General features: G+C 47.2%; 1 protein-coding gene across 1 annotated transcript in view; it reads left to right on the top strand.

Annotated features, from left to right (window-relative positions):
• The window catches only part of JPH1 (junctophilin 1), a 401,716-nt gene that overhangs the window by 352,578 nt on the left and 22,856 nt on the right, over positions 1-26,282 (top strand). Inside the window, exon 4 of the mRNA XM_069220366.1 lies at positions 20,524-21,158. Within this exon, the coding sequence (XP_069076467.1) occupies positions 20,524-21,158 (635 nt within the window). The remainder of the gene's footprint in view (positions 1-20,523; positions 21,159-26,282) is intronic.

Here is a 26,282-nt window from a genome sequence, read left to right as displayed (position 1 = left end):
CATCCATGCCAATGGGAGGGGTGCCTGGACGTCAGCGCCAGAAGGGCTTTCCAACTAGCCGTGATGATCTGTTGCAGGTTGGGAGGGCTTATAGGTGAGAGCCGGGACGAAGGTCTCATCTGAGTCCCGTCTTGCATCTTTCTTAGGCATCCCCCTGGGATCCCCAGGCTTCCACTGCGTGGTCAGCCAAGGCCCTTGGTAGGTCTCCTCCATGTTGCTCGGCCCACACCCATGCCTCCTTGGAAACTTTGAGGAATGTGGTGGTACCTCCTGACATTATCTTGAGGCGAGCGGGGAACAGCCGAGAGTACTGTACTCCCTGTTGGCTGAGGCGACGTTTATCTCCAGGAAAGAGGACTGCTGACGCTGCACATCCCTTTTGTAGTCGGGAAATCGCATGACAACTTTGTCCTCCACCTGAAGAGGGCCCGCCCGCCTCGCAGCAATGAGTATGGCGTCCCTATCCTTAAAGTGAAGCAGTTTTATCAGCGTGGGGGGAACCCATGGTGTCCCACCTCGCTGTGACCCAGTGTGCCCTCTCAAGGGAGTAAAAGGGGGTGAGGTCCACCGGGAGACCCAGAAGTCATATGTTGCCCCTCCGGGAACGTCCCTCCAGATCCTTCGCTCTGTTTTCCAGTTGAGTAATGTAGCCCTGGAGTTCTTCGATAGCAGATTGATTGTCTTTGGTGAGTGGGCGCAGGGCTGCTATGGTCTTTTCGCCTTCTACGACTGTCTGCCACTTTGCGCTTGTCCTCATAGAGAAGTGTGAAATCAGCAGCCAGGGAGCCGAACCAGGCCTCCATGGTGACACAGGAATGCTCAATGGCCACCAGGAACCTGTCCAACTTCTTGGATGTGGCGAGAGTTAGTTAATCTTTGGTGTGGCTTTGCAGATGGATCCGCAGGGGGTGACGGACGAGCTGTAAAGATATAGCATAGCCTCCCCATGGTGAAGATGGTGAGTGGGTATGTAAATGTAGTGACTGGAGTAATATGCTACGTGCCAAAGCTGGGACCCACCAGAGGAAGGCTCTGTCTCTCACCCCTAAGGCACGGGCACCATCAGGCCAGGAGGTCAAGCTCATGCAGCGGTGACACCCAGCTCCGCCATGGGCCCCAGGGGGGGATGGAGCCCCCTGCCCCATCCCTAGTTGGGCAGCAGAGGCTAGGGGCAACCAGTCAGGCCCGAAGAGATCAAAGCCACAGTCCCGGGCCTTTGCTCACCCGCGACCAGCAAAGGGAAGAAGACGTGTGTGTCAGGCTTGGGGTGTTGTCGCTGGGGCATCCCTGGAAAGTGTTCCAAGCAGAGGAAGCTTCCGTAGATAAGGTGGCGTGCACCAAATCTTAGCACGATGCACCACACCATGCTTGCAGTGACTTTTCAAGGCAAGGGTGTGCCTCTAACTCCTAGCACTGTTCACCCCCGCTCCAGCACTTGGGACCCCTCAGATCTGTCATGGAGGGCAGCATTTGGAAGTGTCCTCAGGGTAAACATGAGGTGGCACGAAAGCGTGGGGACCCCTCTGGGTTACTGGCAGCCACACATTGCTCCCGCGCCCTGCTCACCTCGTTTCCCCGAGGACCGGCACAGAGGGCCCGGCCCACAGCCAGAGGAATGCTCTGCAACGCAATCAAAATGTCACCAATCGCAGGTCGTGCACCCCTCCCCTGCACGTGGTTGGCAGGCATTCCCAAGCCACTTATCTCTATCTTTAACTATAGAGGCAGGAGAGGGAGGCCTCCTGGGTACCGGCACCATGATGGCCACACCCCGCTTTCACCATGCGGAGGCCCAGGGAGAGGCCACCGCTGACAGGTCCACAGGATCATGTACACTTCTCCCCAGATGGCAGGTGGCAATTTCTTGTTATCTCCTGGCTTCGAACGCCGGGGAGACAGGGGCTCAGACACGGCAGGGGTGCCACCCCTCCCCTTCCAAAATGTCTCCTCCCATTGGCGGGATCACAGTGAAAGCGGTGGCGTCACACTAGAGAGTGCCCTGCAAAATCCCTCGGCCTCTTGAGACCTCCACCTCGCCGTCAGCCCCACCGGCGGGCCTGCTGGCTCCCGGGGTCATCCAGTGCCCGCAGCAGAGTACCATCATGCAGGCGGTGGCCCGACAAGAACCTCCTACATCAGTGTGACACAAGCCCCCCACTGTGTCACTGGATTGTGTGAGTTGTGCGTACCATTGCACCTTGCCTCTGGGATAAGCCTGATTGCTCGTGCCAAGCTACCAAGGGGTTGAGCAGGGGTTATCGTAGGTGTTTAGCTCCCGTGCCCTGAGTAGAGTTGTGGTTACTGCCTGGCTTAGGGGCCTACCCTAGCCAACCAGGAACCCCATTTATCACATTAGTGATCAGCGGTGAGGATAGGACTTGTGTTCGCTCAATGCCACAGTGACTCATTTTTGCACTACAACAGCTCTGCACTTAGACCATTATGTGTTTTGTGATTCTCCTGTTCTCTCTCATCAGTCATTTTTAATTATGACCCCTATTTCATATTCTTACACCTGGGACTCTTGTTGTTCTACACTAGTGTTTTATTGCACCCACCTAGCCAAAATGAAGCCAACCTTTAGTCTTTAGGAACTGGTGTATTACACAGTGGAAGAGTCAAAGGATTTTTGCAGGGAGAGAGAGTTAGGGGTGAGTGGAAAAGCCACATAGCAGTACCGCTGGGAAACCCTGCTGGCTTCTGAGCGCTAGGGGGCAATAGCAAGATTGAACCAGGAGGGTAATGGTTTTGAGGAGGACCCCGATATTAATAGGCACTCTGAGTGGGAGGGTTCCCAGGCCACACCCCAGGTGGACAGTGACCCCGAAGAATTTGAAGTAGAGGGAGAAAATGACTGGGCCAGGATGCCAGTAGACAGGGAGCACCCCATAGATAGGAAGTCCCTTACTGGATCCAGTGCCAGGAGCAATGTTGCTTTCCATTCCCTGTCCCCTGAGGAGCTCAAGGATAGACAGGCTGAGAGGGACCTGAGGTTGAATCTGGTACAGCTGGCTATGGAGGAGAGGAGGCTATAGACTGAAAAAGTCTTAGCACAGGAGAGGATGGTGGAGGCTAAAAGGGCCTTTGCCAAGGAAAAGCTCGGTTTGGAGGGAAGGAAACTGACCCCTGAGCATAGTTTTAGAGTTCTGGACTCTCCAGCGCTGCAGGTGGAGTCCAGTGGTGGCAGCAATCATTAATTTAGATGGATGAGTGAAGCGTAGCACAGCAAACAATTGTGAAGGGCTGTACAATCTGATTGTCAGAGTATATGTTCTGTTGTTGTTTTCTAGGGCTATGCCAACACCTGTTGGGGTGCACGTTCTCTGACCCCAGGGAACTTTCAAAGGAGGCAGACTTCTTAGTGAGTACCAGAGTCTGGTGAGGCACTTGGGAGTGATCCTAAATTGAATTAGTGGCTCGGGTTCCCCCAACCAATGGCGTTGGAGGTTCAGAGTAGCCGAGACCAGTGCCCTTGTAGTGGAGTGGGTGCAGAGAGGTGGTAAACATCCCAGGGTGCCCTATGCCTAACCCCAAAGCCTGGAGAGTACCTCAAGGGGGCTTAGTCTGTAACTGGAGACCATCCACTGAGGGGGACCCCATAGTGTCAGGAGAACTTTGGGTGGGGGGTGACTGAAACCAGCGTCCAACAAGTTCTGGTTTCTGGCAGTACCACTCTGCAGAGGAGGGTTCAAAGGCCCAGATGGAGGGGTTTGAGGGGGAGGAAGGACTCTCCACTAACCCTGGGTTGGAGAACCAGGTCAAGGGTATCCCCCTTTGACGTAGGGGGAGGGGAAGCTGCCACAAACGTCCCTATCATTTTGTCTTCTAGGGATCCTACTCCAGGTGGGAGGGTATGAAACTCTGGAAAGAGGGGGAGGAATAACTCTCCCCCTGACCCCAGTTCAGCCTTAGGGTGCAGACCCTGGGTTGGGAGACAAGTCACAGAGTAGCTACCTGTACTGGTGGGAGTGCTGAGCATGATGGCTGGCACCAGCACCCTGACAGTTCTGGAATCTGGGGGTACCACTCCCAAAAGGAGGGTACGGAACCCCAACAGGAGGGGCAAGGGGAGGAAAGACTCGCCCCTGGCTCCTGCCCGTCTAAGGATACAGACCCTGGGCTTGAGGACCAGTCCCAGGAGACCCCTGCACTGCTGGGAGGCGGATTGGAAAAAGGATGCCATGAACTTGGGGCTACTGCCCCCCACTCTGATGAACCACAGAGGGCAGAGACTCCTGGACGGCCTAGGGCCTAGTTTCTGTCACTGACAGCTGTGGGTGCCCTCTGGTGTTTGCTATCCTTATGGACAGAGTTGTCCTTGAGTTGGGGACAGGAGTCAGACTCAAGTTGTGGCATGGATCACATCACTTTTTTGGCCATGGTGGTACTGTCTGCCTATTGGCATTCATGTGTGAACTGGCTAAAGTTAGGTGCTTCACTAATGAGGTCCACAGATGAGGAGAAGCGCTCCCCATGGGCTAGGTTAGTGGGGTCTGAGAGCATAGAGGGATCCATCTGGGTACAGAGGGGCGTAGAATTGGCAAGTGTTGTCCCTGCAGTTGCTGGCCATTGCCCACATTCTATCACCCCAAGCAGGGAAGCCCACCAAGGGATTAATTGGTCTACCCTGGTATTAGGCTGAATGAGGGTTGTGTTGGAAATGTTCCTTTATGCAGGGTTATCCCAACAAGTTTTGGCTTTCTCCTCCTATTATTCTGATCCTCTTTTTTGTTGACTTTAGGACTCTAGGCACTTTACAACTGCTAAACAGTGTTAAAGTGCATATGCTCTCTCCCATACAACTTTATAATTGGTTTACACCTGTTTGGCTTATTTAATTTACCTGTAAGGCCTTTGTTAAGTGGTATACCATATACCCAGTGTCTGCAAATTAAATGATACCAGTGGACCTGCAGCCACAGGAGTAGCCCTTAAAACTTCTCTCAGGCCTTCCACTGCAGGGCCTACGTGCACAGTTTACTGCCACACTGACTTGGCAAGCCAAATCGCTTGCCAAGGCCCAAACTCCCTTTTTACTACGCAGAAGTCACCCCTAAGGTAGGCCCTAGTAGCCCTATCGCCAGGGTGCTGTGCATGTAAAAGGTAGGTCATATGTCTTTATGTGTTCCAGGTCCTAGTAGTGACAGCCAGCCTATTTAGTTTCTCACTATTGTGAGTGCTGCTCGTCTCATAGGATTGAATTGGAAATGGCAGGACATATGTCTAAGTGGTATCTTCTGTAAGGAGAAGCATGGGCATGTTTGGAATAGTAGTGAGAAATCCTGCTTACTGGTGTAGGTGGATTTTCTATTGTTAGAAGAGGCATCCTTGGTGTTGTTTCCCCTGTCTTTATGCCTTTACTTCGTCTGTTTTTGACTGTGTGCTGGACTTTATTTTTGCTGGTTTTGGTATTTTGGGCACTTTACCACTGCTGACCAATGCTAAAGTGCAAGTGCTCTCTGTGTAAACTGTATTTCTGATTGGCTTTTCCATGGTTGGCTGATTTGATTTACTAGTAAGTCCCTAGTACAGGACACCAGTAAATCAAATACTACTAATTGGCTTGCAGCACTGATTGTGCCACCCACCAGAATAGCACTGTAAACATGTGAGTTGCCGCTACAGTGTCTGTGTGCAGTCCTGCACTGCCAATTCGACCTGGCACATGTACCCACTTGTCAGGCCCAAACCTTCTTTTTTACTACATGTAAGTCACCCCTAATATAGGCCCTGGGTAGCCCCAAGGGCAGGGTGCAGTGTATTTAATAGGTAGGACATGTACTAGTGTGTTTTAATATGTCCTGATAGTGAGATACTGCCAAATTTGGTTTCAGTATTGCAAGACCTATCCCTCCCATAGGCTAACATGGAGATTGCCTTTAATTAACCTCTAAGTGTACTTTCCTAGTGGGAGCAGATAGAAATGTGGAGTTTCGGATCTCTGAAGTCACAATTTAGAAGTACTTCTTTTTAAATAGAGTTGGTGTTTAGATTGTCTGTTTGAAAAATGCCACTTTTAGAAAGTGGGCATTTTCTTGCTTAACAATTCTGTGCCTCTGCCTGCCTGTGGAATCCACATATAGGCCAGACTTAGTTACGCTGTTTGTGACTTCCCTCTAGACAGGTGACACAAAGGGAGCTGAGGAGTGTCCTGCATATCCTTATGAGTCTCCTGGGCTAGAGTTGGGAGGGAGGAGCTGACACCTAAAAGGGCTGTGCCTGTCCTCACACAATGCAATCTCAAGCCCCCTGGTGTGTGTCTAGAGCCAGGCCTGGGCAAGGCAGGATCTTGTAAACAACAGAGCCTTTTCTTTGAAGTTTGCCTACTTCAGAGGCAGTACTGGGTATAAGCAGTGAACCCAAAACCCCAGACTTTTAGAACATTTCTGGATCAAGAAGCACCTCTGCTAAGTAGAAGAGCTGGAAGACGGGTACTGCCCCTTTGCTGTGTGTGCTTTTCTGGGTTGACCTGCAGCTGCTGCTTCTGCCTTAGAAGGGGCAAAGACTAGACTTTGCTGTGTGTCCTGTTTGTGAAGTTTCTCCAAGGGCTTGGACTGAGCTGGCCTCCTGTTAAGAAGTTTCAGGGACAGCAAAGACTTCACCTACCAACCTCTGGGTTCACTTGCTGAGGGCTCTAACTTGCTAGGTGGTGCCTACTCCAGTTTCTGGGCCCTTGGGAGTGAAAGCTAGTGAAAAACGAAGAAAAAACAAGTGCAACAACTTCAGACGATGCCCGGACTGATGCTGCCTGACCCTGCAAAGACACGTGCAACTAAAGCTGTGGTCCCCACTGGAGTGCGAAGACCCTGACCAACACCCAGACCTGACGCACGCACCGAAATCCGTGACTGCCAACTCTGCCGCTGCGCCCGCAGCCTTGTGGCGTGACTGCGATCCTGTGAGGTTGCCCCACTGTGTCCTGAACCACCAGACATCGACCCCGCCGGAGCATAGGGAACCAGTGCTTTGCACCGCCGCCTCTAACCCATTTCTCTGCAGCAAGGACCTGAAGATTCGCACAGACGCCTCAGCTCCACTGGTCAGCAGCATCGGAAACCAACACCACACCGGATCCAGAAACACCTCCCTTCCCTGTGCAGCAGCCAGCTTCTTTTCTCACTTTCAAAAGGTACTGTACCTGGGTTCCGTGCGACCCACTGCCCACCCCTGCCCCCCTAATCCCAAACACCCACCACCCGGACCGGCGCCATTGGCGTCAGATTGTTGAGAACCGGTCCGCATGACACCAAATTGAAGTATTTGTTTTTCTAAGCCCTATATTCAAGTTTAATGTTTAAAAATTAATAACTTTGATTGTGTATGTTGGATTTTTGTCATTTTGAACATTTACTCAGATAAATATTGGCTATTTTTCTAAACTGGTGTTGAGTGCTTTTGTTGTGTTTTCGCTGTGTTACTGTGTGTGTTGGTAAACATACTACATACATTGCCTCTGAGATAAGCCTGACTGCTTGTGCCAAGCTACCAAGGGGGTGAGCAGGGGTTGTCTGAAGTGTGTAACTCCCTTAATCTGACTAGAGTGAGGCCCCTGCTTGGACAGAGTTCAAACTGACTGCCAACCAGACACCCCATTTCTAACATCTATTACCATTGTAGAAATGCCACTTTTAGAAAGTGGGCATTTCTCTGTGCTCATAACTCTAGTAATTTGCAGCCTGACTCCAGTCCAAGTGTGGGGCAGAGTGACAGCTCCACGTTGTGCATACTTTTCAGACAGCCATCATACAGGAGGGGCGGTGTGACAGAAGAGGCATCTGCATACTGATAGTCTTCCTGGGCTGGGTAGTGGGAGGGTTGTTCATCCCTTACGTGTGAAAAGGCTGGGTCCTGCCCTGACACAATGGTCTTATTACCCCCTACTGATGTCTGGACACATGGCTGGGTTGAAAGGGTGTTGTGCCTCACTTGGACTTTGACATTACCTCCTGAACAGAGACATTTTTTAATATAAGTAGAGGGGCTCTGCCCCCTGATTTATAGAGCACTTTTGGGACTAGGACGGAACCTCTGTTAGAAGGACTGCTGTACTGCACAAAGGACTCATCTGGACTGCTGTTGCCCTGCTGTCTGGTGTCTGCTAGGTGGCCCAAAGGACTCATCAGGATTGCTTTTCTGTGTGTTGTCCTGCTGCCAGCTACTGCCTGACACCTTTCTGCCCAGACACTGTGTGGACTGGACACCAGACCAGGGATGTGGAATTCCTATCGCCCGACACATCTTGTTTGGGGTCAAGGGCAACAAGTTTTTATGTTTACTTTGTCCTTGGGACAAGTAGGCCCAACCCTCTGCCTCACAAACCCTTTTGCTGCCTGTTTACAGAGAGTGGAACTCTCTGCAGTTGAGGTAATGTGTTTCCAAAAGATAATTCTGTTCGAACTTGTATTTATGGTTCATTATTTGAAAGCCTTCATTATTAGGGTGAGTGCTGTAAATAAATGTTTTAAGGTCACACTTCACTACTGACGTTGGTTCCAGTACAAAAAAAAAAAAAAACATGTATACACATGTTTGAAAAGTTTAGGCTATGAGGCTAAGTGTAATGCTCCCAGAATGCTCTCTGATTAGATGCAAATGAAGTGACATTTCGTAAAATGTTTTGATGCATGCTAGTATTTCCCAAAAGTATTTCTAATGGAAAATCAGTGTAACCATTTTCAACACGATTATGGGAAGCATGAAAGTAAACAAACACTGACAAAGCCAACTGATCTGACATATTTTTATAAGTCTTTTAGTTTCATCAATGCGTGTCTTGTTTTGACATGGCTTTTGTAACACTTTATTGTTGTGGGAGCTACCAGGCCCTCAACATTGTAACAAACACTAGCAAAAAAAAAAAAAAAATGTTTTTGAACTCTAAAAGCACACGTTGCCACCAGTGGCATAACAAAGGCCCCGCAGCCGCCCTCCAGGGGGCCCCTTCAGCACAGCACCTGCCCTGAGTGAGTCTGGAGAGGGGGCTCCTCCATGTTCTTTGCTACTGATTGCCACTGTAGTTCCTGACACTGAACAAAACTACTTTGTGTGCCAATATGCTCCTTGTGGAAAAGCAGAATGCGATCACTCACAGTAAAGCCAGCCGAAAGAGAGAGAAATAGAAGTTTAATAAAAACAAAATGTCTTTGTTAACACCAGACCTAATTAGGGACCAAGACCCACATGTAGGTAGCTTTTTGCTTGTCGCAAACAGCGAGTTTCGCTGTTTGCGACGTGCAAAAAGCACATACAAACCCAGTTTTGCGATTCGGTAACCTGGTTACCGAATCGCAAAACGGGTTTGCGACTCGCAATTAGGAAGGGGTGTTCCCTTCCTAATTGCGACTCGCAGTGCAATGTAGGATTGTTTTGCGAACGCGGGCGCAAATCAATCGCAGTTTGCACCCATTTCAAATGGGTGTTAACACTTTCGCAAAAGGGAAGGGGCCCCCATGGGACCCCTTCCCCATTGTGAATGTCACTGTAAAAAAAAAAATCAGAGCAGGCAGTGTCCTGCGGACCACTGCCTGCTCTGAAAAAATTAAACGAAAACGTTTCATTTTTCGTTTTTGTAATGCATCTCGTTTTCCTTTAAGGAAACGGGCTGCATTACAAAAAAAAAACTGGTTTATTGAAAAGCAGTCACAGACATGGTGGTCTGCTGTCTCCAGCAGGCCACCATCGCTGTGAGGGCCGCCATTCGCAAGGGGGTCGCAAATTGCGACCCACCTCATGATTATTCATGAGGTGGGCATTTGCGCAGCCCTTGCGAATCACAGATGGTGTCAGGGACACCATCCTACATTCGGATTTGCGACTCGCAAATTGCGAGTCTCAAATCTGAACCTACCTACATGTGGCCCCAAATTCTTTAAAGAAAGTCACAAAAGTGCACCCATGGTATATATCGTACCCATATAAAATATTTGTGAACTGTATTTTAGCATGGGTAAATACGCATGTGTAGATTTGCTCATGTGAAAATCTATTGAGCATTTACAAGTTCATTTTCCCTCCAGCCACTTTCTTCTCAACCCTGGAAGAAGTTCTAATTCTGCCATTGTCAGGAGTAAATGTCCAACCTTTCTTATTATGGGAAAATATTAGAGAGAAACTGGTGAAAATCTTTAAAATATGCAGGTTAGTAGGTTTGCAGACTCAAAGGCATTCCAGCCCTGGAACTATTGCTTACTGCTTCCTCCAGCCCCAGTATGCAGATCTGCAGAAAGGTGGCAAAATAAGGAAATTGCTACAGTAGGGATTGAAACTGCAAGTATACAAGCCCTACTGTGGTAGTAGCCCTGGCATAATCAGAGAGGCTATTATCAGAGCTCTTACATAATGAGATTGCTGCCATAATTTGGCGCCACACTACATGGCACCAAAGGGACAAGTAGATCTTTATACAGGACAAGTAGATTTGAGAAGCAACCTGTCCCCTGGACAAGTAGATATTTTAATAAATTCCACACCCCTGCCAGACTCTGCTGTAAGGACTTGCCAGTAACCGCCATTTGGACTGCCCTGCTGGTGTGCTGACCTATGACCTGTTAGGCCACCAGAAGGACTGCCATTTAATTCCCCACGACCTTTGTGTTAGCCTGCACCCTGCTTTGGTTCCCCCAGGGTGTCCTCCGGCAGGAGACGGGATGCGGCGCTGCTGCCAGCAGCAGCATCTGACAGCAAAACACTGCCAGGCCGTATCACGGGACATGATACAGCACCGCCACCTTATTGCCGCCTGCCACCATGACCGTAGCTAGAATTCCACCAGAAGGCTACGGTCATAATTCGATGGATGATCAGTAGCCACGGCAATGATATGTTGCCGGCTATAGCTGTGGCAGTAGGCAGCATTTGCCGTCAATGTCATAATGAGGCCCTATGTATCTTAAGTGGAAGCTGATGGCGGGAGTGTGTGTGCAGGGCACGCTCTCCCCCACCCTAGTGCTAATAAACAGCGTGTAGGGGGCGCTGGTGTTTAGGAGGAAGCTTTGCCCCCATTGGGGGTGCCACTCGGCGGAGAGGACACTCCGCATGGGACCATGCCCGGTCATCCTGTATCTCCAGAGGAATATTAAGTGGCAGCCTCCCCTCGTTTAGGAGGGCATTTGGAGAGCTGCCCTCACTACCACTGTGCCCTAGCCAGTGTGTGCAGGTGGTAGAAGTGCCACGTCTTCCTCCCACTTCAGGAACTCACTGGTCCCAAAGGGGTCAAAGTGGGGAAAGACGCTGAGCTTCGCTCCGTGCACAGCTTCAGGGCAAGGAGGCTCGCCCTGGTTACCACAACTCCCATGGTAGGGGAGCCCGCAGCATTGGTAGCTGCCAAGCGGAGGACCCGACAAGGTCTCTTCGTGACAATCCGGAAGGTGTGTGCACTCTTCCCCCTCCTCCTCTCCTGTCAGTGGCATATTTCATCTGGGGACCTCCTGCTGTTGTTTTCTGGCTTCCCGTCCATCGGGGTTGAGTTTCAGCGATGGCACCGGGCCGACGCAGGCCACAGTCTTCTGTCATACTGTAAGCGGGGACCCGGTTGAAGTCTCCTGCCAACGTGTGGAGATATTACTGCAATTACGGTGACAGGAGCACACGAGTTCCTGTAATTGACGTGGTGGATTTTGCTCACACCGTATACATTGTAAAGGAAGCGCAGATGCGCTGCAACCTTCGGGTAGAAGGTGTTTCGGTTGCCTCTTCTACCTGTTTCCTTTCCCCATGGGATCGTTCTACTCATTACTCATGCTGGGGATGATGTTTTGATTTGTTATGTCATTCTGCCTTGCTGTAATAATAAACCTTTCAGGACTTGCCTTATATACATTGGAGGAGGAGATATGGTTTGGTATGACGTGCTTGGAGAGGATAATGTTTTATGACATACGCAATGTGGAAATTTCTCCTTATTTTGCATTCTTAATGATGATCTGACAACTTTTTGCTTTGCAGAGTATTACTGATTTATGTTGTTTGTGGTCTAATGATGTTTTATGCAATACAGTTTATTTTTATATAGCTTGTTGTGGAGTTTTTTTTGTGGTGTATTTATTGTGTCACTGGGTTGTGTGTGTTTTGCAAACACTTTACACATTTCCTCTGGGATAAGCCTGACTTCTTGTGCCAAGCTACCAAGGGGGTGAGCAGGGGTTATCTTAGGTGTGTAGCTCCCTTGCCCTGACTAGAGTGGTGGTTACTGCCTGGCTTAGGTGCCTTACCTAGCCAACCAGGAACCCAATTTCTAACAGTATTTATTCAAGTGTAATACAGACCCGAGAGGGACATCAACACCACAAAGATAATCTTTAAATTACAGACCCTGCTTGCGGGCGTTGAGCTCCAGATGCAGCGGGAGGACAAGGCTCCTGCTTTTTGGAACTTTCAAATGTAAATTCTATACCTGCCGCTGGCATAGGAAAAGACATATAGTTGAAGACCATGTTTCTGTTTTAGTAACTTGGATGGATTTAAAGACACATCAGATATTCTGCTTTGGTTCTTTATGTGGTACAACTGTGTTCACTTCTTCCAATCAAAGCTTCAAGACTCCAAGAAAGTTCACAAAAGAGAGCAAAATTCAAAGAAAACATTTTACACAGGCATTCCAAGATGACAACCACACTTGAGTGCACATGCATGATGCCCATGAATAAGGTGGCATTTTATTAGCTCTTTACTGAGAAGCCATCCTTAAATGGTCTGTCTGTTGTCTTTTAGTCCTTTGTTCAGTGAAACTTTGTTCTGAGATGGTAGAATCTGAATGGTATAACCATTATTTAAAAAGAAGCAAGCACAGGTAGAGAACGTGGTCTTCTGTGCAGTAAGCTAACTTGCTCCCAATAAGTCCTCTCATTTGTACCTAAAAGATACTTGGGATTCAACAGGGCTTGATATATTAACAAATTTCTTAAGTGTTCAGGCGAAACGTAACTGCATAATGTTAGTAGACTCATGAGGTCTCCACTCCAGATTATTTTTAAAAAATAAAAATTCAGTATTACTTCTCTAAAAGTATTTTCGTTAAAACTCTAATTTATCATTTATTGCTGGCTTAGTTTTCAGCGAATGCAGCATAGTCGCGGTTGTCAGTCACATCTTAGAATGCCTGACATATCACAAAATCTCAACCCTACTAACTGTTCAAAGGTGAGACTGTCTTGTGGCTAGCAGCCTGGTGGATTTTTTCAAGATGAACCTCACATGTGACTGATGGTACTCATCCTTTCCATCCGGTCAGTCACTTGTACAGCGTATGACTGAATCTTCCACAGTACTGCCAATTATTCAGAGATGATTTTAGCATGTATCTGAGGCTGGGTGAGCTGTAGAATTGCCAATCACCCATCTGGTCTGCCTCTGAAAGCTAGCAGAAGAGAAGAATAGTCAGTTCCATCGTCTGGAAAGTCTGCAAGGATAATTAAGTCAGAAACGAAGGAAAGATTGAATGAGGATGTCTTAGCTGCCCTGTTCATTAGATGTGGACCAGTGCTCAATGACCATGCTCACTTTCTCCATGTCGTCCTAAAATGTTGGAAGAAATGTCTGCAGAACACTAAATCTTCCCACCCTTACCCCCGGCTTTGTCATTGGTTGGTCCGCTAAGGCCAAATGGACATTTTAGAGTCAAACAGTTAGAGGCTTGGGTGGAGGAGAGTTTACTAATTCTAGGAACTGTTACTTCTTGGGCGAGTTGCAATCCCTATCAGACTTGGCTTCGGAACACAGCCTTCAGTTTGGTCACTTTTTAATATACTATGCCATTAAGTGCTGAGGAGCTTTAGGAGCTAGAGATAAGGAGTCCAGATGCATAAAGTGATGCAGCTTTTTATATAGATCTGGTCTCAATGTCTTGGCTTTGGACGTAAATGGTAACTTATACTGCAAAAGAAACTGGATTAACTAGAGATATGAAGTACCAGATGCATAACATGATGCAGCTTTTTATAGAGTCTCTTCACATTGGAGGTGAATGAGAGCTTATCTCATGGAAGGAGATGGATGATGGGAAATGGCAGAAATCTCTTAAATATGCACTAATCTCCGGAGACTCTTGACTTACATATATTCAGTTTAGATGTATATAAGGTGTATTTTACCCCTAAAATGTTTAACAGAATATTTACAACAACAGCAGCACAATGCCCCAATGCATGAAGGAAGATGCAGCATATTTCCATAAGTTATGGTAGTGCCCAATAAGCAGCTGAGTTTTGGATATAGGTAATCACCGGCCTAAATAGAACAGATCTTGGCCTCTGTGGTGGTTGCTTACTTGACCTTTTTCCTGTGCCACAGCTGCATTAAGTTAAGAACAGATTTTTGGTCCTTTACCCTTTTGGGAAGAGAGCCATCACCACTGCATTGTCATACTTCCGTAGTAAGCAAATTCTGAGCCTCTATGATGAAGTGGTTGAATAGTGAAAGCCTTGTTCAACAAGGCAAAGAGAGAAGTAATATGAGTAAGTATGAAGGATGTGGTATTATCAATGTTTGCCAGGTGTACAGAAATTAATTTAGTAAAATATAAAGAGTGAAAAATAGGTATCAAAGAAACCTATGTATTTCCGAAATGGGCAACTGTATAGAGTTTAAAGCAGTGGTTATTTGCACATCACTGAATTTGTGGATACCCATACTAGCATGTGAATTAGAGGGCATTTCTCAAAATGACTTCTTTCTTACACACTGCCTTACATTTAAAAGGTGCAAATGCAGAGAAAGACAATTGGTAATATCACTTGTTCTACTATTCTGTGTTCCCCTATGTGTCCAGATAAAAATAGACCTCAATTGTGTGGCTAGGCTTAGTGCCTGAGTCAAGAAACTACCCAAAAAGCAAAGTGAGCACATCAAATTTTTCCACCTAAAACTGACCCTTTTTTACAATGTGCCTAGCTGTTGATCTGGGGCCCCTTCTCAGCCGACACCTAGGGAAAACTTGCAAACCTGTACATGTTGGAAACTAGACACCTAGGGGAATCCGGTATGGGGATACTTGTGTGACTCTCACCAGGTTCAGTTACCCAGAATCTCTTGCAAACCTCAAAATTTGTTTAAAACACATTTTCCTCATCCTCATCATGATGGAAAGTTCTAGAATCTGAGAGAAGCCACAAATTTCCTACCACTCATACCAATAAAAATGCTATCTCACTTGCGTAGGTGGGCCAAGTGCCCACAACAGAGAAAGGCACAAAACATTTTGTGGACACATCAAAATTGTCTATCACAAAACAACCTGTTTTTGCAAACTCCCACAAACACCAACAACACTAAAACGCTCCACAACAACTCTAACACGCACCACAACAACACTAACACACAGCACAACAACAGCCCTCACAACCACCTTAACTGCATACTCCTAAACACCCACTCCGTCCACAAGCACGCCATCAAGCTCTGGGACTTGATCACAACACACTCCCCTGACATCGCCTTCCTCACGGAAATGTGGATGAACCCCTCATCAGAACCCGACATAGCCATAGCCATCCCAGAAGGCTGCAAAATCTCTTGTTTAGACCGAATAAACAAACCAGGAGGCGGCATCGCCATCATATACAAAAGCACCATCAACATCACCACCAACACCCACGACACCCAAGACAGCGCAGAACACTTACACTTCTTAATTCACATAAACGCCAACACCACCCTCAGAGGAACCCTCATTTACAGACCACCAGGCACCGCCCCCTTTCTGTGATGCCATCGCTGATACCATCAGCTCCCACGCCCTCACCTCCACAGACTATATTCTCCTTGGTGACCTTAACTTTCACCTGGAAAACACCCACGACCACAACTCCACAACCCTGCTAGACAACCTCACGAACCTAGGACTCAAACAATTGGTCACCTTACCCACTCACTCAGCAGGACACACGCTGGACGCAATTTTCACCTCCCAGTGCAAAAAAAAAGGGAGCACACTGCCTCACACTCCAGCAAAAAAGTTGGTCCCAATGCATCTTGGTAAATGCAGTCAGATTCGTCTCACATTAACAAAAGTAATCAAAGTCTTTCACCTTAGTAGGTGCAGCAAGTGCTGTGTATCTCTGGACACGTGTTTCTGGGTTTCGCCCGTCATCAGCAGAGAGCAGCATATTTTGTGGGGTTGCTTGAAATGCCACCAAACGTCTTCTCAGGTTTATGTACCACTCTGGTGCACAGGTGCCTCACCAAGACTCGTCAGCCCGTTAGCTCAAGGGAGCCGTCATTCGACACAGTGCAAAAAAAAAGGGAGCACACTGCCTCACACTCCAGCAAAAAAGTTGGCCCCAATGCATCTTGGTAAATGCAGTCAGATTCGTCTCACATTAACCAAAGTAATCAAAGTCTTTCACCTTAGTAGGTGCAGCAAGTACTGTGTATCTCTGGACACGTGTTTCTGGGTTTCGCCCGTCATCAGCAGAGAGCAGCATATTTTGTGGGGTTGCTTGAAATGCCACCAAACGTCTTCTCAGGTTTAGGTACCACTCTGGTGCACAGGTGCCTCACCAAGACTCGTCAGCCCGTTAGCTCAAGGGAGCCGTCATTCGACACAGTGCAAAAAATAAAAAGGGAGCACACTGCCTCACACTCCAGCAAAAAAGTTGGCCTCAATGCATCTTGGTAAATGCAGTCAGATTCGTCTCACATTAACAAAAGTAATCAAAGTCTTTCACCTTAGTAGGTGCAGCAAGTGCTGTGTATCTCTGGACACGTGTTTCTGGGTTTCGCCCGTCATCAGCAGAGAGCAGCATATTTTGTGGGGTTGCTTGAAATGCCACCAAACGTCTTCTCAATTTTCACCTCCAACAACCACATCACATTCACACACACCACCGAACTCCACTGGACCGACCACCACTGCGTCCACTTCTCCTTCACAAAACCCCCCACCCACTACCCACAACACACCCTACCGAATGTGGGACAAACTCCACCCCCCTTCACCAATGACCCCAACGTCGCTGCTCACAACCTCACACACTGGCTAACAACCCGCGCAGACTCCCTTACCCCACTAAAAAGTAACAACACCCGCAACATCAAGACCGCCCCCTGGTTCACCACTGAACTCCAAGCGTGAATGCCGCAAAACTGAGAAAGCATGGCGCCCAGAGCCCTCCATGAACAACTTCTCCACCCTCAAAACTACCATACACAAACAGCACCAACTTATCCGGACCACCCAAAGGGCTGACTACAAAAAACACATAGATAGTAACTCGCATAACAGCAAGGAACTCTTTACCATCATCAAAGAGCTCACCAAACCCAAATCCTGCACCATCGACCCCCTCACACAAAACCTTTGCAACTCCCTCTCCAACTACTTCCACCTCAAAATCTTAGACAGACACAATAGTTTCACACCATCCGCACCCACCATCACCACCACCGACACCACTGACATGACCAACAACACAACACCCGCCCCCACACACCAACCAACTTCACACCTGGACCCCTACAGACGACGAAGAAACAGAAAAAAACATGAACTCCATCCACACAGGCTCCCCCACAGACCCCTGCCCCCACCACATCTTCAACAAGGCCAGCCCAATCATCGCTCCCCAGCTCCGTGCCGCAATCAACAGCTCCTTCGATGCCGCAACCTTCCCAGACACCTGGAAGCACGCCGAAATCACCACACTCCTCAAAAAACCCAAAGCAGACCCGGAAGACCTCACCAACTACCTCCCCATCTCTCTTCTCCCCTTCCCCGCCAAGGTCACTGAGAACATAGTGATTGCCCAACTGTCTCACTTCCTAGAGGAAAACAAAGCACTCTACGCCTCCCAGTCTGGATTTCGCAAGAACCACAACACTAAGACCGCCCTCATCGCCTGCATTGACAACATCAGAACCAGAGTCGACAAGGGCAAGACCGTCGCACTCATCCTCCTGGACCTCTCCGCAGCCTTCGACACTGTATGCCACCAAATCCTCTGCGCACGCCTTTTCGGCGCAGGAATCCAGCACAAAGAAGACCTCACCAACTACCTCCCCGTCTCTCTTCTCCCCTTCCCCGCCAAGGTCACTTAGAACATAGTGAACGCCCGACTGTCTCACTTACTAGAGGAAAACAAAGCACTCGACGCCTCCCAGTCTGGATTTCGCAAGAACCACAACACTAAGACCGCCCTCATCGCCTGCATTGACGACATCAGAACCAGAGTCGACAAGGGCAAGACCGTCGCACTCATCCTCCTGGACCTCTCCACAGCCTTCGACACTGTATGCCACCAAATCCTCCGCGCACGCCTTTTCGGCGCAGGAATCCAGCACAAGGCCCTGGACTGGCTCACCTCCTTCCTCGCGCAAAGAACCGAGAAAGTCCGCCTCCCTCCCTTCCAGTCTCCAGCCACCAAGATCTGTGGGGTCCCCCAAGGGTCCTCCCTCAGCCCTACCCTCTTCAACATTTACATGGCCCCGCTCACCAACATCCTCCACCCCCACGGAATCACCATCATCTCTTACGCAGACGACACCCAGCTCGCCATCTCCCTCACCAGGAACCCTTCCACCGCCAAGACAAACCTCCACGCCGGACTCCTCAACACCGCCAACTCAACTCCAACAAAATAGAAATCATCATCTTCGGCCCCAACAAGACAGTATGGGACGACTCCTGGTGGCACACTGCCCTTGGACTACCCTCAACACCCTCCACCCACACACGCAACCTCTGCATCATCTTAGAGTCATCTCTCTCCATGGCCCAGCAATTCAACACCATATAATCCTCCTGTTTCAACACCCTTCGCATGCTACGGAAGACCTTCAAATGGATTCCCATAGAAACCAGAAAAACCGTCACCCATGCACTCATCAGCAGCAGATTAGACTACGGAAATGCCCTCTACGCTGGTACCACAGCTAAGCTTCAGCAGAAACTCCAGCAAATCCAGAACGCAGCCGCACATCTCATCCTCAACCCTCCATGCCACGAACACATCTCTGCTCACCTCGGATCCCTTCACTGGCTGCCCATCAGCAAAAGGATCATCTTCAAAGTCCTAATCCACAGTCACAAATCCCTCCACAACACTGGACCAGCCTGCCTCAACGAACGAGTGAACTTCCACGCACCCACTCGACTCCTCCGCTCTGCTGACCTCGCCCCAGTCCCCCACATCCAACGCACCACCTCCTGAGGCAGATCCTTCTCCTACCTCGCCTCCAAGACCTGGAACTCCCTCCCCACCAACCTACACAAGACCCAGGACCTCGTGACTTTCAGAAAGCACCTCAAGACATGGCTTTTTGAGCAATAAACAGCATCCCCCTCCTCCCTTCCCGCACCCCCCCCCCCCCCCCCAAACAGTGCCTTGAGACCCTATCGGGTGAGTAGCGTGCTTAATACATTTTTTGATTGATTGATTGATCGATCAAATCCAGACATTTCTGAAAACTAGACACCCAGGGGAGTCCAGGGAGGTGTGGCTTGTGTGGCTCTATCAACATTTTCTTACCCTGAATTCCCTGCAAACCTAGCTAAAAAAATAAAAATAAACAATCCTCACATTTCTGTGTGGAATCACTGTGACAGCACAAATTTCCTAACACAGAGCATTCCTCAGGTCTCCCGGTAATATTGATACCACACTTGTGTAGGTGGGCCAAGTGCCTGCGACAGGGAAGGGCTAAAAACGTGTAGACTTTGAGAGGGAACCGAAGCAGGTCCAAAAGGGCAGGCTTTTTTTTCCATACATTTTTAGGCTGACTCTGCTTTGGGCACCCTCATAAGTGGGGCAGAGTTTTTATCAATTTAGATGGGGCAATGCTGAGTGGTAGGAATTTAGTGGATTCCTGCAGATTCCGGAAGTTTGTAGGGCAAATGTGTGACTTCAGGCGAAGTTGGAGGTTTGCAGGGCATTGTGGGTAAGGAAATGGGATGGGGTGACTAGTTCTGGTAGGGTTTTCCAGGTTGCAGCCTACCCACACCAAAAAAGTTCAGCTGTTCACCTTTGCAAGTGGGACGATATTGAGAGTTAGCCAGGTTCTGCTAGCCCATATGTGAAATTAATAAAGAAAACCGTCAGATCTCCTTTTGCTTGCCATTGGGATGAGATGCTTTGGTCAGCAGTTGGGGCAGAAAGACTGTGCCTATTTTAGGGTGGCATTGCCATGCCCATTCTTGGCAGCCTCTACCTCTAATAGTCCCTGGTGCCTAGTAGAGTGGCCATTTCTTTAGGGGGTGGGGGCATTGCCAAGCCTGTACAAGGCATCCTCCAGCCCTACACTAATAAAATAAAATAAAAAAATAGTCCCTGGTGCCTAGTGGGCTTTCTGAACCGGGGGTGGCACATAAGTGTCCTACGCTGTGGATTTTGATGCTATTTTCTCAGTAGTCATACATTTGTATCTGTAGTTCAAATATACATGTCTTATTTTAGGATGTTTCTTTATGTTCTATTATACCCAAAAGTATTGTTGTCTTTTTAGGACTTCAGAAAAACCTAAAGCATTTCAAACTTTGTGTTTGATTATTATTATTCGATTTTTAGAGTAATGTTTTGCTTGTTTCATTTTCAGGCCCTGATTACATAAGGCAGAAGTTTCAAGATGTTATGGACATTAAAGAGATGGCCGAGGAGAAGGTACCACAAAAGCAACCCTCACCCAAGGAGTCTCCACATTTCTATAGGAGAGGAACCACGCCGCCACAAACACCTGAGGAAAAACGGAAGCTTACACCTCCAGTTCTCTCCGCAAATGTGAAAATCAAAAACTCCTACACTGCTGAAAGTGCATACAGAAAGGAAGACATCTTTTCAGTCAAGGAAAATGTGACAGCTGACTTGAAGCCTCAGCTTTACAATTCATTTGCAAAGGAGGACGTGCCAATAAAACCTCTGCCAAAGTCCCCATCAAGCCATAATCCTGCAAACCCTGGTAATGGGCAGCTGCACAGTCATTACCATGGGTACCAGGTCAAGGCAGACGCAGCCTTGCCTCCTTTAGAGCCAGAAGAAGATGCTGTCCCATCGCCTTCAACACTTGCACGAATGCCACCACCACCCAAGCACAGCCCTAAGAAACCTTTTGTAAAACCGCAAGCCAAAGAAATCAAACCGGAGCTAAAAACAAAGAAACCTGAACTTCCTACACCAAAGAAACACGTCAATAGCACCCCACCTCCTTCCATCGAAATCAAGGAAAATCATTCGGTATGTACTGTAACGTTAACTTCTTAAACATCTTTGTCTACACTGGGCTATTTCTAACTTTGAATAGCACAATGCTTATCAACAAGATGTATCTTTCCAAGTTATCTTTTCCTCATCACTGGAGACAGGCGTGTAAAGTTGTCCATTTTAAGAAGAAAAAACATTTACCTTTGTTAGTTATTTATTTCAAACTAACTAAACACGACTATCACCGGTAGCTAGTTTGATGCTGAGCACACCAATCTAATAATCTTTGAAAAATAGGAAATTCACAGATATGAAGCTAAGGCTTAAGGCTTAGATGTGGATTTATTTCTTGAATGCTATGAATCTGACAGAACCTGTTAACCACGTTTTATATGACTTGCTTTCTCTAAATTGCTGTTATCACATTGAAAATGATATCACAGTAGCTGTTACTGTGCCGTTGGGTATCGAGTTATTGAATGGCACCTTGTATTTGGTACCCCAGAGTGTCTGAGAACTTAAGGTACTGTGTCATAGTCAAGATATTCAGTGTTGATGGGTAGTCTTTGAATAAGGGATACAACGAGAGAGCAAGGGCTGTGTGTAAAAGCCATGTTTTAGCAACAATAAGTGATGGAAGCTTGGTTAAAGTAGTGAAAGTCAGGTACAAAAACGACCTGATCAAGTCACCCCCTGGGTTTCTGGTGCAAAAGGAGAAAATCTCTGTTACATTTTAGCCATGGCAGAGAAGATTCTGATACTTTCGAATGTGAGTCTGCAGGAACATTTTCAAGTCCACACACCTCTCCATTTGGCCCAATCCCAAATACTCCCTTCTGGATTTAGGATAATCAGGAGGCCATAGAGACCCTCACAGGGAGATGCCATGTTTTAATGTTGCAGGCACTAATACCACAGTCTTATGATGCAAGTACTGATCTTGCTACCAGTGTATTGCAATGCAGATGAGCTGCAGATCCTTTTGGCTCCTGGATAGGTTCTCTGAAATGTTTTTCCATTCACGTCTCAATAAGCTGGACTATAACACACCGATTAGAGCATCTTTCCTTCATATGAAGCAGTCCATATTATGTTACCTCCAAGCTTGCCAATTTCAGCATTCTTTTTTGGTTCTAAGTATAAAACTGCCCTGCAGCGAAGCAACAACAGAAGATTAAAACATGTATAGGATACTGGCTCCAGAGGTTCAGTACTTAAGGGAAATTGGATGGCTGACTGCTAAGAACTCCTCAGTACCAGAAAAAAGAGCTTCTTCAAAGGGAATTTCCCAGGTTCTCTACATCAGGGAGTAATAGATGGTCAAGAGAGTAAGGAATTGGGAGGTCACAATTAGACATCGCCACTGCTACTTCCTTTGCTTAGATAGCCAAATCAGATTTAGCTGTGTACAGATGCATGGCACATATCTGGTCTAAATTGATTGCATTACAAAAAATGACAAGCATTGGCATAGCCATTAGGTCTCGCCTGTGGGACCTTAGAAGTATTTATAGCAATGCAGCACATTAAACCTTTATTAGAAAATAAACTGTTTGTGCATTTCTTCATACACTTGGCATTACATTGTATTGGTCAGAACACGCCTAGAAGGCACCCCAATAAAAATAAAAAATGCATTTGGAAGAAACATGGTCTTATAACTGTATAGTCAACCCGTCAGGGGCATAACCACATGAAAAGAGAAGAGCATAGCAGGGCTGTAATGATATGTGAGGTTTGACCACTGACTCCATGTTGCACTTAGCCTAGAAGCACACCGTCACATTAGTGACCATCAGATTTATTTTGCCTATTGATTTATTTTAGCATTAGCCACTGCCACTTAAAAAGCTGCAAGTAGTTTTCCACATTTTACATTGTGCACATGTTTTTATTTTTCGTGTTCTTTTCCGACCAAGGGCTTAGGCTGATAAGAATGTACTCAGACAGCAGGGACGCTCTTGTTTTGAATTGGCATCTTGGGATTATGGCCAAGTCCTGACATGTTATTTTCAAAGCTGGCCTAACGCAATCAGCATTTTTTTAATACATAAACTTCTGCAGGGAGAGGGAGGTTCCGAAATTTTCCTCTCTTGTTTATTCAAAGTATTAGAGGCTGAGACCAGATGGACCGGGGACAGAGAGTATTTGCAGATCTCAGGCATATCCAGGACGCTGGAGTGTCATCCTTCCCGTGAGGATAATTGATCTGTCTCTCCTCAATCGATTATGGCAATCTGATGCTGAATAGGAGGGAAATTAAGCAGTTTTGCCCTTGCCTCATGGTGATGCATATTTTTTAATTCATTATATGCTTTGCATTATAATATAGATACATATATTTGCTGTGTATATTGTGGTGGAGAATCATTTGTACATGTTTTCATTTCATTGCAGTGACCATTTTTAAACGTGAGCTTTCAGCATGCGAATCTCCTTTTAGGAACCTTGCGTAGTGAAATAATAAATGTCTTCTTTAGACTAAGAAGCGCATTCCAGAGATTTTTGTCAGTGCATGAGTGTTTCAGCTCGGTCATTAGTGAAGCAAAACAAGGGCATAGTGCATTACGCATTTTCTCCCCTGCTCAAATATTATTACAAACAAGACCCTTAGAACACAAACCACACCCAGCTATAAAGCAAAAGCGCCAGCCTTGAGAGAGCTTGGAAAGACATTGAATGGAGGTTATGATTTCCCCCCCCAACCCACCCTCCTGCCCCATCCGCCTAGTGTGGGGACCCAGAAGATATGCTGGGCAGAACGAGCATGTTAAGCTGAACATTGTGGTGATGGTCTTATTGTGCTAGGACAACCACAGGCTGAGTTATGGGCACAAATGTGCTGTATAATGAATGCCCCGAAAAGCATTATTGGGCGATTTTCCCAAGTGCAGTGAATATTGAAGTATTGGCTCTCCCGCTGTGTGGCAGAGCCGCGCTAAGGATTTTCCTTGTGTTTTCTCTTTTTAAAAGGTGCCAGTTTGTATGTGTTTCAACAAAACCTGGGAAGAATTTAGGAATGGGGCTGCAAATTTAACCAGTGCTCATGTAATGCTCTCCAATCATCCGGTTGAGTTTGCGCTATATAAACTGCAAAACAATAAAAAAGAATCCCCCTCCAGCTTGCAGCCTTTATTGGCTGCAAACACTGCAAAGAAACAGCGAGATGCGAGAGGAATAAACAACATACCACCACAAGTGCAAAGCAGAGAGGCAAAAGAAAAAAGTAGTGTGCCGACACTAAGGTATATGGCGGTCTTCAATAATCCATGTAACAGCGTGAGTCTAAAAGGCGGTAACAAAACAGCCTCAAAGCGGGACAAACCTAAAGCATTTACCTACAAACCAAAGGAGGTTTGAAAGGCAGGCCAAGGAATGAATTAAAGTGATGGTTGTGGTGAAAGCCAAGAAAAGTAGATTACAGCCTGTTGAGAGACAGCGCATGTGTGCTGCCCATGCTCAACCTAAAAAGGAAGGGATAGCTTGAAATCTATCTATCTATCTATCTTTCTTTCTATCAGTCTATCTATCTATCTATCTATCTATCATCCCTCCATCTATCTTATTTTAACGCACCCATGTTTTGGTGCAAGGATACCAGAGGATCAGAATTACCCATTCCTGTCAGTATCCCCTCAAAATATATGTATGTTGAATTTGAGTTATCCCCCTCCTCAAAATGGGGAAAAAAAGGACAACTCAGAAATATTGAGTCAGATACTGTGTTCTTCCATATTCCACAGAACTAACAGGCTGAAATCCCTATAAATCAACCACCTGCTTAGAGCAGGTGGTAAATAGCTGTGGGAACTTTGTTTTGGCCTGTAGAGCAGATGGTGAGTGGTATGGGCAAAGGGTGGTGGATAGTAGAGGACTTGATGGGATGACTGTTGTAGCATTTGCAGCTCCCCACATTGTTTAAGTGCAGGGCTGTGGAGCCCCCGGTTCAGCAGCTGCCCACCGCCCATACATTACTGCACGAGTACTGCACGAGTGCCAGTTATTGAGTTTGCAGATCTGGTATTCCCAGGCCTGGAGAACCAGTCAAGTTGGAATTACCCTAAGCAGCAGTTTGAGTGGCCCCAGCAGTTTAAATCAGTGTGTTGATCACAATCTGTGTGAGAATCTGCCTCAATAGGAGTTCATTCTGGGCACAAAATGACCCCACATCTTCAGGGGACATCTTCAGGGACAGCAGTCTTGGCCTATAAGACAAGCATTTGCAATGCCATAGGTCTCACATGTGCTCGAGTTACAGCCAATAGCGTGTAAATTCCTGACTGGACTTTTCTTGCCAAATAAGTTGAAAATTAAATTTAAAACAGTTGACATAAGCAAGTCACTTCAAAGCGCCAGGAGTGCGAAGAAGAGACACAAAAGGAAAAAGAAGTTCGCTTGCAGTCAAACGTATCGGCAAATGTGTTTAACACGGTTGATGGCCAATGCGGTAACAAAACTGCCCCAAAGAGGGAAAAATCCAAAGCATTTACCAAAGTCATCAAAGGATTTTTGAAAGGCAAGACCACAAATGAGGTGGACGTGGTTGAAAGCCCACATAGATACGAACTTGTCAGAAAAGCAGCGCTGGCATGCTGCTTTGCTCAACCTGATAATACCACCACAGAGACTGAATCACGGGCTCCAAGGATGGCATCAAGTGCAGGAAAGCCAGGATGCCCTTAACTCTAAGATCGTGACCTTAGATCCTGTTCTACAGAACACATGTAATGCAGCCACAACACTCTTTGCAGCCAAAAGAAAAAAACCCAAATATGAAGGATTAAACAGTTTTACAAAATGGTGTCAGACAACCGCCCTTCGGGTTACAGGTAAAAATGCGTAGGCCCCCTTATATCGGGCAGGAGTCACTACCTGTTTATCTCTCTGTGGCAAGAGGGTGGGGTGGAAGCTACTGTCCTGCATGGATGGGGAATAAGTTTAATACTTCTGCTAAAAGCACTTGGATTATCTCCATTGGGCTCTAATATGCCAACCCAACTGGCAGGAAATAACACTGTCAACTAAGTAAGTCGAGAAACAGTGTAAATGCCTTGCATAACAAACAGTAGGAATGATTGGTTTCTCACTTAGTGCTGCTCAACCTGTATTATAGATAATCCAGCAAGATGATGTCTTTTGACTTGTTACAGGTCGGTG

Source organism: Pleurodeles waltl, chromosome 2_2 (assembly GCF_031143425.1).
Source record: "Pleurodeles waltl isolate 20211129_DDA chromosome 2_2, aPleWal1.hap1.20221129, whole genome shotgun sequence".
In the NCBI taxonomy this organism is placed as follows: Eukaryota; Metazoa; Chordata; class Amphibia; order Caudata; family Salamandridae; genus Pleurodeles; species Pleurodeles waltl.
The sequence above is the reverse complement of the archived record's forward strand: the minus strand, read 5'-3'. Positions and strand labels throughout refer to the sequence as shown.